The sequence below is a fragment of the Physeter macrocephalus genome, chromosome 16, assembly GCF_002837175.3.
Source record: "Physeter macrocephalus isolate SW-GA chromosome 16, ASM283717v5, whole genome shotgun sequence".
Taxonomy (NCBI): domain Eukaryota; kingdom Metazoa; phylum Chordata; class Mammalia; order Artiodactyla; family Physeteridae; genus Physeter; species Physeter macrocephalus.
The window spans coordinates 96544215-96556160 of NC_041229.1; the positions used below are offsets into that span (position 1 = coordinate 96544215).

Consider the following 11946-nt stretch of genomic DNA (forward strand, 5'->3'; position numbering starts at 1 on the left):
CTCCGCGGCATGTGGGATCCTCCCGGACCGGGGCACGAACCCGTGTCCCCTGCATCGGCAGGCGGACTCTCAACCACTGCGCCACCAGGGAAGCTCTCTCCTTTGAATAAATGAGGTCTAGAAATAAAGTCTACAGAAGGCAGCTGGAACCTAGCTTTCATGTGCATGCCAGTCCTATTTGTAGCTTCAAATCAAAGTCCTGGGCAGCCTGGTGGACTGTGAAGGCTGAGGCTCCCAAAGTGCATGGCAGGGACATTCCTGGGAGCCGCAGGACCCTCTGTCCTGAGGTTGCAGAATCTAAGTCACCAGTTATCCCTAGGCATTCTGCCTGGCAGGGCCCAGGTTTCAAGTGGCACAGAGGCAACTTACACTGGTCTCTCGTCTTTTCCTCCTGAGAAGAGGGTGAGGCCTGGGAGGAGGCCAAAGCAAGTGCAAGTGCGTCACTCTGTCTCAGCTTTCCTTTTCTGAGTGTGACAGTGTTTCAAAAACAGGAATTCGCAGAGGTGGAGCTTTGGCTTTGCATAAAGCAGCATTCAGCCTGTCAGTCTCCCATCGCAACCCCTTGGAGAGTCTGCCTGCTCCTGAGCTAGCCTGATGCTTCGGGCTGAGCCCAGGACTCAGCTCGTGCTGGAATGTGGGTCTCTGGCATTCTCCGCCTGGCAGTGTCAGGTTGTTGACATCAGAGGTGGCAGCAGGGACTGGTTCCATTTGGCAGCCTGGGAACAGTCACTGCTTCTGTAAGCCTCCCATAGTCAAGGGAACATGATGTGCTGCAGAGGAGCCACCGGGTTTCGTTGCGCTCAAAATAAAATCCGGTGATTCCCATCGTTGACAGGCCTGGGTGGGAGGCCCCAGCATAGATAGCAGGAGGTGTCCATGAACGAGGCTCACCTGCCAGGGCTTCGTTCCTGAGGAAGAAGAACAGAATGTCAGTGGATTACCTGGAGTCAGGTTCGTGTTTGCCACAAACACATGAGATCCTGCAGGAATCTCAGCCCCTGGAGCAGTGTTTGATGTGCCACTGAAAGGCTTAAGAAATGCGGCACAGGGCTTCCCTGGTGGTGCAGTGGTTGGGAGTCCGCCTGCCAATGCAGGGGACACGGGTTCGTGCCCCGGTCCGGGAAGATCCCACGTGCCGCGGAGCGGCTGGGCCCGTGAGCCATGGCCACTGAGCCTGTGCGTCCAGAGCCTGTGCTCCGCAACGGGAGAGGCCACAACAGTGAGAGGCCCGTGTACCGCAAAAAAAAAAAAAAAAAAAAAAAAAAAAAAAAAAGAAATGAGGCACAGAGAAGAAAACATGGTTTGAGTCTGACCGAGAGTCTGGGACAGTTTCCTATCCCAGCTTTGTCACTCAATAACTGTAATCTTTGGCAAATTAATTCTCCTCTCTGTATCTCATTTTCCTCATCTATAAAACGAGGATAGTATTTTCCTTCAAAATGTGTTGAGAGAATTCAAAAGAAAACGCACTTAAAAAGCATAACAGGCATATAATAACATTGATAACATTAGTTGTCTCTGGAGAGGGGAATGGATTAAATTCCTTGGGGAAGCAGGAAGAGGAGACTTTTTACTGTGTACCCTTTTGTAACTTGAATTTTGAACCGCGTGAAGAGTTAATCTGTTTAAAATGTTAATTTAAAGATAAAACACATCATAAAATGTATTGGTGGAATTTCTCAGAAAGGTGATTATGCCTAACTGAACAGGTAATAAATGTTTGAGGTCCTATGAAGTAAATAAATAAAACACTGAAGGCTCTCAGGCAGTGTTAATTTCCTTTCCCTTTCCCATGGTGATCCAGCTCGCAGGCTAGGTCTCTTGAGTTTCTGGAGTCTCCCACACCCCAACTCCCACCCCCGAAAGCATGGGAGGATATCTTCCAGAGAAGTGCCTCCTCCCTCTTGGGACAAAAACCTGGTGGCCAGAGCCCTGGAGAGGCCTGGAGAATGAGCTACCTGCCAAATGAAACCCTGGCAGCTGGGGACTCAGCCCAGGCTGTGGGACCATGGGACCGTGGCGGTAGACATCCGTGCAGCCCAAAGCATGAGTGCGGAAAGACAAGGGAGTCTGTTGGACCAGGGTAGGTGAGACTTTCCAGGGCTCTTGCAGTCTTGTTCCTCTGCTAATAGGACCTCAGTCCTCCATACCACAGTACTGCACTTGTTTTTCAGATGGCTTTCCCATCTGTTCTCCCTTTTGATTCTCACAACCACCTAGTGGTGGGAAGATATTTACACCCAGGGCCTGAGGCCAAGAGGGAATAAGTGACTTGCCTGTAATCACAGAGGAACAACAAGAGTAGGAGCAGCTCACACTATCGCAGATTTCCTATATGCCAGGCTCTGTACTAAATGTGCTTCGTGCATTATTTGGCTTTCTTAACAATACTATGAGATAGGTACCAATACCAACTCCATATCACAGATTGGGGGGGGAAGAAGCTAAAGAGGTTAAGTAACTGCCTAAAGTCACACAGCTAGTGATGACAAAGGCAGGATTTCAACGGAGGTGGCACTGATCCTTTACCATATCACACGTCAGCCAGAACCCAGTAGAACCATGCTACTTGTTTGGCATAAACAATGTACCAGCTTCTCCCTGCTTTGTTAGGAAAGAGTAACTCTTTGTTATGTTACCACCAACAAGGGCTGTGTGGGTTCTGCAGGTTCCTACTTCAGTCTCTGGAAGATTTGGACACAAGTTTAAGGAAACTGAACTCCCGCCTGTTTGTAGTCCGGGGACAGCCGGCTGACGTGTTCCCAAGGCTGTTCAAGGTAAGTGTGCAAAGTCCAAGAGAAGATAGTGAGAGTCTGTTCCTAGGGTTTCCCCGCAGACTGAACGAGACAATATTCTGACTGAGGAAATGAAAATGGTCGGGGACGGTCTGACCACTGCTGCTAGGGAAGTTGGGAGCAAATGCAGCCAGTCAGCTGCCAACAGAATGGAAACTGCGTTAAGGAAAACTTCTGTGAATCCAGTGTCTTGTTGGAAAGTTCCCATCTCAGTCCAGACATGGGATGTGGCAAGTTATTCCACCCCGGATGCCACTGGCTTCCTTAGATGTTTTCTTGGCTCAAGCCAGAAAGATTTATTAGGGCTCTTCCTACGCCAGGAGTTTGAGGGTGAGGTTTCCTGTTGAGCAATGGGCGTTTCCCATCTTGCTTTGCTTTGCTTGTTGGAAAAAAAAGTCAGCCTCTCTGAGGAAACATCCCTACTTCCTCTGTGAATGATTGATAAAATCTTCATTTAGGTACCATATAGGCCTCTGTTTGCTATATCAGGTAGCCAGCCCACTTTTCCCCCCAACCTCTTTATAAAACACAGTTTTTAAGGCCCAAACAGAGACGAAAGTGCTCATGGACAGAGGGCTCTAGGACGTTCTCCCTTCATCCTCAGCGGTGCACAGTTGTTTTTCTGCCTCTCTCCACCCCAACTTTCTTCCCTACTCTTCCTGGAGGAAAAGCAAGAGCAAAGACTTAATGTCAAGGCCAGTAGCTTAGTAAACACTTCATCATTCACTTTCCATTCCCGCACAAATGCCACGGTGCTGATAATAGCCAGCATTCATTGAGGGCTGACTCTGAGTCAAACACTGTTCTAGGTAAGTGCTTCACATACATTAATTCACATACTCCTCACAGCAGCCCTCAGAGGTGGGCGCTGCTGTCCCTGTTCTGCAGATGAGGAAACAGTAGCTTGGGAAGCTAAGGGTGGTGCTCTAGGATTTGCGCCCAGGCCCCGACTCCAGGGCTGTGTTCTTAACCACCGCACCATTAAACACATTTGCCTCTCTTCTCCCTCTGCATAGTCCCCTCTCTCCCGGCACCTCAGAGGCCAACCCGCTAGTAGCCCAGAGATACAGATAGATCATTCATTCACTGCATGTTATCAAGCTTCTGCTGTGTACTAGACCCCATACTAGGTCCTTGGGTAATGAAGAATAAGCATGATTTCTGCTGTGAGCATTCACACTGTAATGGAGGAAATAGGCAAGTAGTGGGAAGCTTCATTGCCATATGATAACTGTTGTGATGGAAAACGGGCAGGGTTCAGGAGAATCATACTGAGGGAGAAGGCCTAGGAGGCTTCTTGGAGAAGGTGTCATCTAATCATATTTTTATTATTATTCACAGGTTTATGAGTCTTTAACAATGTAGTCTATATGAACCGCTAAGCATGGTACTTGGCTCATAGTAAGTGCTCAATACATGTTTAGTGCTGCTGTCCTTGAACGAGGGATAAGCAACCCTGCTCAGGACTCACATGCAGCAGGGCTGAGTCAGGACCAGGCTGGCCTGTGCACAGCCAGGACATTTGCCCCGGGGATTCAGGGTTTTAAGGGACCATGACCAGAGACTTTGGTTGGAATGTGGTTTCCTTCTTGCTAGTTGCATGCTCTAGGGCTTTCTGTGGGTTTTCTGTACAACTTTTCACGGGGCCACTTTCTCCCAGCTTTGCTAGGAAAACTAGAAATGTCTACCAGACATGACTAAAGACTTGGAAAAGAATTCCCTTCTTTTTAAATATGTGGCCCCTCTGGTCTGATTTCTCTGGCCTCTGGGCTAAGGGCTGCTCCTCCTTTCCCAACTCTCTGAGAGCTGGAGCCTATTAGCTGTGTTTGCTACTGGCCTCAGGAGTGTTGCTGTGGAAACCATCAACACACTTCACACAGCACAAGTCTGCCAAGAAAACTGGGCCAGAAGTTTTCAGGGCCCTGAGGAGCTCTGGGAAAGGCTTGCCAAGCAGGCAGAATATGGCAATCCTGTCCCCCGCCATCTTTACCAGTGAGTCAGTGCCTTTCTGGGATTGGAGACTCCCCTGGGAGCATATATTTTTATCCTCCTGCTGCATTCTCCTACCACAAGGACACAGCAAGTGCACAGAGCTGCCCACCTCTCTCCTGATTCCACAGAGACCACTAGCCTCGGGCTCCACTGTTGTAGGCTGTTGGCCTCACCTCAAAGGCCTGCCCTCCTCAAACCTTGTGGATCTCAGATTGTTGGTTTTCCAGTTCAAATCATTGTCCCTAGTTTGTTCTGCAGCCCATTCTGCGAGGTCTCTAGACTGGCTCTGCACCCTGCCAGGAGAGAGCTGAGTGCCCAGCTTCTTTCTCCCCAAACAGTGTTGAGCATTACAGATTCTCTCCCCACAGGAATGGGGGGTGACCCGCTTGACCTTTGAATATGACTCTGAACCCTTTGGGAAAGAACGGGACGCAGCCATCATGAAGATGGCCAAGGAGGCTGGTGTGGAGGTGGTGACTGAGAACTCTCATACTCTCTATGACCTGGACAAGTAAGAGATGGGTCCCAGGGGTCAGGTTGCCAATTATGGGAGTTGGTGATTTGGGCCCCTGCTGAGTGGAACTCAGGGAGGTTCAGCAATAGGGCCCCCTGGCACATGAGGTATGACATTTTCTAGAAGCTGGAAGATAATAGGTCAGATTTGGGGCCTGTAGAACAGCTCAAAGAGCTTACCCGATTTGGGTGCAAAGAGGCTTATTAGGCCCAAGGGACAGAAGCAGTGAGGCTCCCCACTCAGGATCTTCATAGATCTGCTCCTAACATGCTCCAGTCCCATCCACCCCACACACTCCCGCTTCCGTCCTGCTGCTCAGAAACTGCCCTCTGACCTCAGTGGGCCCTGTCTGTCGCCCCTCCCAGCAGATCTCTGTCCTCATAGACACAGCTTCTGTTCCTGAGGTGCGTTCCCTGGGCTCCCCTGGCTCTCTGGGTTTCCCGGCCATGCATTTAGATGTTGCTCCGGAGGCTCTAGAGATCCCTGCAGGGCCTCTGTGCTTTCAGAGGGGCTAGGAGGAAACCCTCTCCTCCCCTTCCCTGCGAGAGCTGTCACCCTCCTGCTGCTGCTGCCACTGCTGCCAAGCCCTGCTCCCTGTCCCCCTCCCCACAACCAGTGTGGCTGCCTGGAGGCTGGAGTCACACAGCTCTGCATGTGAGCTGGGCTTGGCTCAGGAAAGCGCTGGGTGTGGAGCTCCTCCTCCTGGCACGTGCCGGAGGAGGGGGGAGGTACTGCAGGGGCAGCAGCCAACCTTCTATCTCCATTAACGGAAGGGAGGAGAGAGGAACTGAGAAATAAACTCGCCCAGCAAGCCCCGTCTTGCGTAAACTGCTTCTCGGCCAACAAGAGCCCCGGGAGTCTAGCTGCAGCCCATCCCAGTTCATCCTTATATAAACAGCCTCAGTTCTCCTCTAAACTCTCCTATATCTTTTCTTCTTATCTCAGTGCAGCTGTGTTTCCCTTGCTCATGAAAAAATACTTCTGTAAATTGCAAAAAAGAAAAAGAAAACCCTTGAAGTATTAGTTGTAACTATTAACCCCAGGCCCAGCCTCCGATTTAGGGAGGACAGGCTGTTCTCCACCTCTCTGTTCTAGTAATTGGGGCCCAACAAGGGACTGATTTTCCAACCAAGGAACATGTTTGCAGCAGTTATTGAAGAACTTCCTCGAGGCTTATTCTGGGATAGAGAGGGAGGTCCACGGGACTCCCTGTGGCTTGGACAGGCAAACCAAGGACCAAGAAGACCAGTGGGGACTCTTCTGTGATTAGAGAGATACGGTCAGTCTCTGTCTTTAGGCGGCTCCACATCAGCACCAGGGAACCTGGAATTGAGCCCCAGCTTTGTCCCTGACTTGCTCCAGGCACCTGCTCCAGCAATCTAGGCTTCATTTTCCCTCTCGGTAAATCGGAGATGTAGCCCCCCTTGTCCCCTCCTTTCCACTTAGGAGTGGGACCCATGAGCGGATGAGGAAAGCCACCCTCCAAGCCTTCGAAGTCTGGGCTCTTTTCTGGGCGGGCAGGGACCTGAGATGAAGGGTCTTGTGAGTGACGTCTGGTGTGCTTTGGGATTCCCAGGATTATTGAGCTGAACGGGCAGAAGCCGCCCCTTACCTACAAGCGCTTTCAGGCCATCATCAGCCGCATGGAGCTGCCCAAGAAGCCCGTGGGCTCTGTGACCAGCCAGCAGATGGAGGGCTGCAGGGCCGAGATCCAGGAGAACCACGATGAGACCTATGGCGTGCCCTCCCTGGAGGAGCTGGGTGCGTACTTCCTGCCCCAAGCCTCTCATGCTAGCACCTCCTTTTTTGTAAAAGAATTTACCATTTTTTTCTTTTTTGTCAAAGTAATGCAGTTATTGTAGACACTTTAGAAAATACTGAGAAATGAAAATGGAAATAACTATCACTGTTACCCACCACCCAGAGAAAACCAGCATTAATTTTTCAGTAGTCCTTCTGCAGTCTTTTTTCTGTTCGTATTTATATATGTAATCTTCTGTTTCTAGTTCATGCCTCTATTTTTGTACTTTTCCCTCTCAGATATAGGCACAGCCTGGTGCTGGCGTCAGTGGGCTTCTCAATACCAACATAACTAGTGTTGTTTCTGATGAAAGGGGGTATGTCGGCCTCTCAGGTTACTGACTACACCCTCTCTCCCCTTCCCGTTCCCCTTCCTCCCCACCATCCATTTTTTTGATCTGAACAAAGTTAGCCTTTCTCACCTATAAACCAAAGCTGTAGTCAGCTAACCTGACAGTGCCAGCTGTATAGGATTGTTCTCACCTGTCCAGAATGAGGCTTGGGGGAGGCAAGAGAAAGGAGAGGAAAGGTCACAGTGGAAAGAGAACCAACATGACTTAGAAAACACAGACCCATTAAGGATTATCTCAGCCCCACTAGCACCAAAAGCACAGTGGTTCAGTTCCCACAAAGCTCAAAGAGCAGACCAGCCTGGGAGGGCTTGCTGAGCCGTCACTGAAATGGCCTGACCACCAGTCCTGTGACTTGCTCCTCCCCGTGTAGGATTCCCCACTGAAGGACTCGGCCCAGCTGTTTGGCAAGGAGGAGAGACGGAAGCTCTGGCCCGCCTGGATAAGCACCTGGAACGGAAGGTATGGCCCCGTTTCTGAGACACAGAACTTCAGTTGCTGACACCCATGCCGCAGGGAAGATGGAGCCAGGTTCATGTCCCTTAGTGCCTCTTAGCTCAAGCTGGTTGAAAAATGAAAAGTCTTCCTTATGGCAATAACAACAATAATAATAGCAGCTACCATTTAGTGAGTGCTTACCATGGGCTGGTCACTGGGCTGAGCATTTCTGGGTTTAGCACCTGCTTGCACTATATCCTTTCATCTTTCCAACAGCCCTACAAGGACAGTATTAAGCTCTCCATTTTACAGATTAGGAAATTAAGGCTTAGAGTGGTTAAGTAACTTGCCTGAGGTCACACAGTTAGTAAGTAGCAGAGTGAGATCTTGTTCTGTGTGATTCTACAACTTAGGCTAGATTGCTTTTCTTTCATCTGTGTGTCCCCTTACTAAGAGGGTATCCGGTCAGTAAAGTCCATAAGATTAATTATTTTGTGTCCCCCACCTTTTGCTGGGTCTCCTCCAAGGGTTTGATTTCCATTTGCTTGTCACAGAGAACAAATGACCCACCTCCCAGTGAAGTGAGAATTGGTAAGAGGAAGGAAAGAGGCCAAGGCCCCAGAGGCACCCCTCATAATGTCACATGCCCCCACCTCCCTGGGACTAGAGAAACAGAGGAGGTTCTCATGAACAGTCAGCTCCTATTTCCTGCCCCCCTGCAGATGGTTTATAGACTGGGTCCCTAAAATCACAACTTGTTCTATTCCTGCTCAGATGGCTGGGCATTTGGCCCAGCAGCCAGGTGATAACAATGCAAGAAGGAGGCTAAGATAGCGGACTTGGGAAGAATGCTTCCCAGCCCTGGAGGTACCTCGCCAGCAGTGAAGGCACACCATGGGCCTAGCCTCCCGAAGGCCCAGCAGCCTTGATGTCCCTATTTGGGTGTTACCATCAGACAGGGCCGAAAGAAAGCCCCAGCAATTTAAAAGGATAAGAACTGTTGTCCAAGGGCGTGGGGGAACCAGCTGTCTTTGTCCACATCAGCTTTACCCAGAGATTCTTATGGTCAGTGTGGAGACAAAGCCTGGGCCAAGGAGGCAGAAAGGCGCAGATGATTTTGGAAAAGAGGCAGACAGCTTCCTCTGGTGGTGCTAAGCAGATTGAAAATAAGCTGCTGGTGACCAGCCTTGCCACTGCTCAAGGAAAGCCTGCCTGAGAATGAAATAATACAGAGGAAAGCAGAGCTGAGATGGTGAATGCCTTCCAAGTAGCACTAGTTGGACGCCTAGATCCAGCTGTGCCTGAAGGCTACATCTTGGACTCTTCGTTATATGAGTGAAAAACATCCATTTTTCAAAGGCCAACTTGCCTTTGAAATCGTGGACATCTTGGACTCTTGGTTATATGAGTTAAAAAAAATCCCTTTTTCAAAGGCCACCCCAGAAATGGGCTGGTAGGAGTACAATGAGACTTAAAAGTGTAAAGAGCTAACCTATAGCTTGGGGATTATTATCCCCTTAAAAGCATTTCCTCAAGGAATGCCTTTTAAATCACCAAGTCAGGGACTTCTTTTCATACACCCCTGGAGGGCCTCTTTTGTAGTGGGGCCTTATGTCAGGGCCCTTCAGACTCAGTGGTAGCCCGAGGGAATACTGTATTTTACACATCAGGGAGAACAAAAGGTACCTGATGGGCAGGAGTTTAACCATTTCAGGAGGTTTATTTTAACTTCTTCAATTCTCCAAATCTGAAGTGAGCATTTTCTTATGTCAGAATGATCTAGCTGCTAGAAAGACTGCCTAAAAAGACAGGCATAGTGTCTGTCTCCAGAAACATAGTCTATAGGAGATGATAGACACGAAACAAGGAATTATAGTATGCTTAGGGTTAGGAAAGGAGTAGTTCAGAGGGTTATGGGAATGAAAGAGCCAGAGGATTATATTAATCAGTTCTTGTTTGCAAATTGGCCTTTGAAAAAGGGATTTTTTTTTAACTCATATAACCAAGAGTCCAAGATGTAGCCTTCAGGCACAGCTGGATCTAGGTGTCCAGCTAGTGCTACTTGGAATGCATTCACCATCTCAGCTCTGCTTTCCTCTGTATTATTTCATTCTCAGGCAGGCTTTCCTTGAGCAGTGGCAAGGCTGGTCACCAGCAGCTTATTTTCAATCTGCTTAGCACCACCAGAGGAAGTTGTCTGCCTCTTTTCCAAAAGCTTCAGAAAAAGTCCCAAGGAGTGTTTTCATTGGTCTGGCTTGGGCCATGTGACTGTCCCTGACTGTCACTATGGCCAGGGAAGGGGGCGCTTTCTCTGGCCAGACTTGCATCTGAGAGTGAGTCCACTCCCAGAGTCAGAGGTGGCTTAGCTTCATTTTACCACCTTGAACTGAGATTAGGGAAGGGTTGGGTCACTGCAAGAAAATTAGGTGCTGCTACCAAAACAGGGGAGGCAAACAGTATGACCTTTACCACTGGGTTACCCAGTGGTAGCTGAGGACAAGCATCTCTCCATAAAGGTGTCCCAATTATTAAATGAAAAAGGGATGATGGAATCTTGCAACCCCTAGTGAGGACACATGATGCATTAATGACCGCTAACACCAAGGAGAGTGACAGTCAGGCATATACCCCCTGTAGTCTTGCCAAAGAGGTAAACCTAAGTCCAAGCCAGTCTCTGGTACCAGCCACCAATTTGCAGGCAGCACACAGGACAGGGGGATGTGTTGAACTGCACCATTAAGTACACAGGGAAATCTGGACTGTGGGAACTGGTACAAGTCAAGCGGCTTGGATTTTTTGACAGAAAATTTAAAAGGAAAAGAAGGAAATGGCAGGAAATGCATAGGGTTAAAGAAACTTAAATAACACATCAAAGTATAATGAGAACGTACTGTATAGTACAAGGAACTCTACTCAGTGCTCTGTGGTGACCTAAATGGGAAGGAAATCCAAAAAAGAGGGGACATATGTATACATATAGCTGATTCACTTTGCTGTACAGCAGAAACTAACACAACATTGTAAAGCAACTATACTCCAATAAAAATTAATAATAAAAAAAAACACTTCAAAGTCTTTTACATGGCCAAGACTAAACTATAGTGCCTAGGGATGCACATTTGGGTGAAAAAAAAAAAAAAAAAACACTTAAAAATGTGAGGAATAACTGAAAAGATAAAGCCCTCCCTTCCAAATGTGCTTTGCAAAAACAGGAAAATGTAAACATTTTTATTTATTTATTTTTTTAATTTATTTATTTTACTTATTTATTTTTGGCCGCGTTGGGCCTTCATTGCTGCGCGCGGGCTTTCTCTAGTTGCGGCGATCGGGGGCTACTCTCCGTTGCGGTGCGCGGGCTTCTCATTGCGGTGGCTTCTCTTGTTGCGGAGCACGGGCTCTAGGCGCACGGGCCTCAGTGGTTGTGGCACGTGGGCTCAGTAGTTGTGGCTCACGGGCTCTAGAGCGCAGGCTCAGTAGCTGTGATGCACGGGCTTAGTTGCTCCACGGCATGGGGGACCTTCCCGGACCAGGGCTCAAACCCCTTTCCCCTGCCTTGGCAGACGGATTCTTAACCACTGCGCCACCAGGGAAGCCCCAGGAAAGTGATTATTTTAAAAGTTGGGCAAGTGGTCACTTACGGGGCAGGGAAGGGACCGTGACTGGGATGAGCACATAGACAGGCTTCTGGGGTGGCCGGCAAAGTGCTGATTCTTGAACTGATTCTTGGCGGTGGTTGCACAGGTGTTTGCCTTAGAATAATTTGTTAAGCCACACATCTGTGTGATTTCTGTATCTGTGTTTCACTTAAAATAAAAAGATTTTCAAAGGGAGGTGGGCCAAGGATATGAGCAGGTAAATATACTTCACATCTGTTAGAGGTACTTAACCGATACCTGAGGGATCACCTGCCGAGGAGGTGGCCTTTAGGTTGAGACTTGAAGGAAGAGTCAAAATTAACCAAGGAGGGTTTCCCTGGTGGCGCAGTGGTTGAAAGTCCGCCTGCCGATGCAGGGGACACGGGTTCGTGCCCCGGTCTGGGAAGATCCCACATGCTGCG

General features: G+C 49.0%; 1 protein-coding gene across 3 annotated transcripts in view; it reads left to right on the plus strand.

Annotated features, from left to right (window-relative positions):
- Positions 1–11946, plus strand: part of CRY2 (cryptochrome circadian regulator 2) — a 34000-nt gene that overhangs the window by 5615 nt on the left and 16439 nt on the right. For all 3 annotated transcript variants that reach the window (XR_003683613.2, XM_007124976.4, XM_055091525.1), the window contains exons 2-5: positions 2669–2777; positions 5156–5298; positions 6878–7062; positions 7825–7913. Coding sequence is in view for 2 of the 3 variants with exons in the window: in XM_007124976.4 (XP_007125038.1) it covers positions 2669–2777; positions 5156–5298; positions 6878–7062; positions 7825–7913 (526 nt within the window). In the remaining variant the exon portion in view is untranslated. The remainder of the gene's footprint in view (positions 1–2668; positions 2778–5155; positions 5299–6877; positions 7063–7824; positions 7914–11946) is intronic.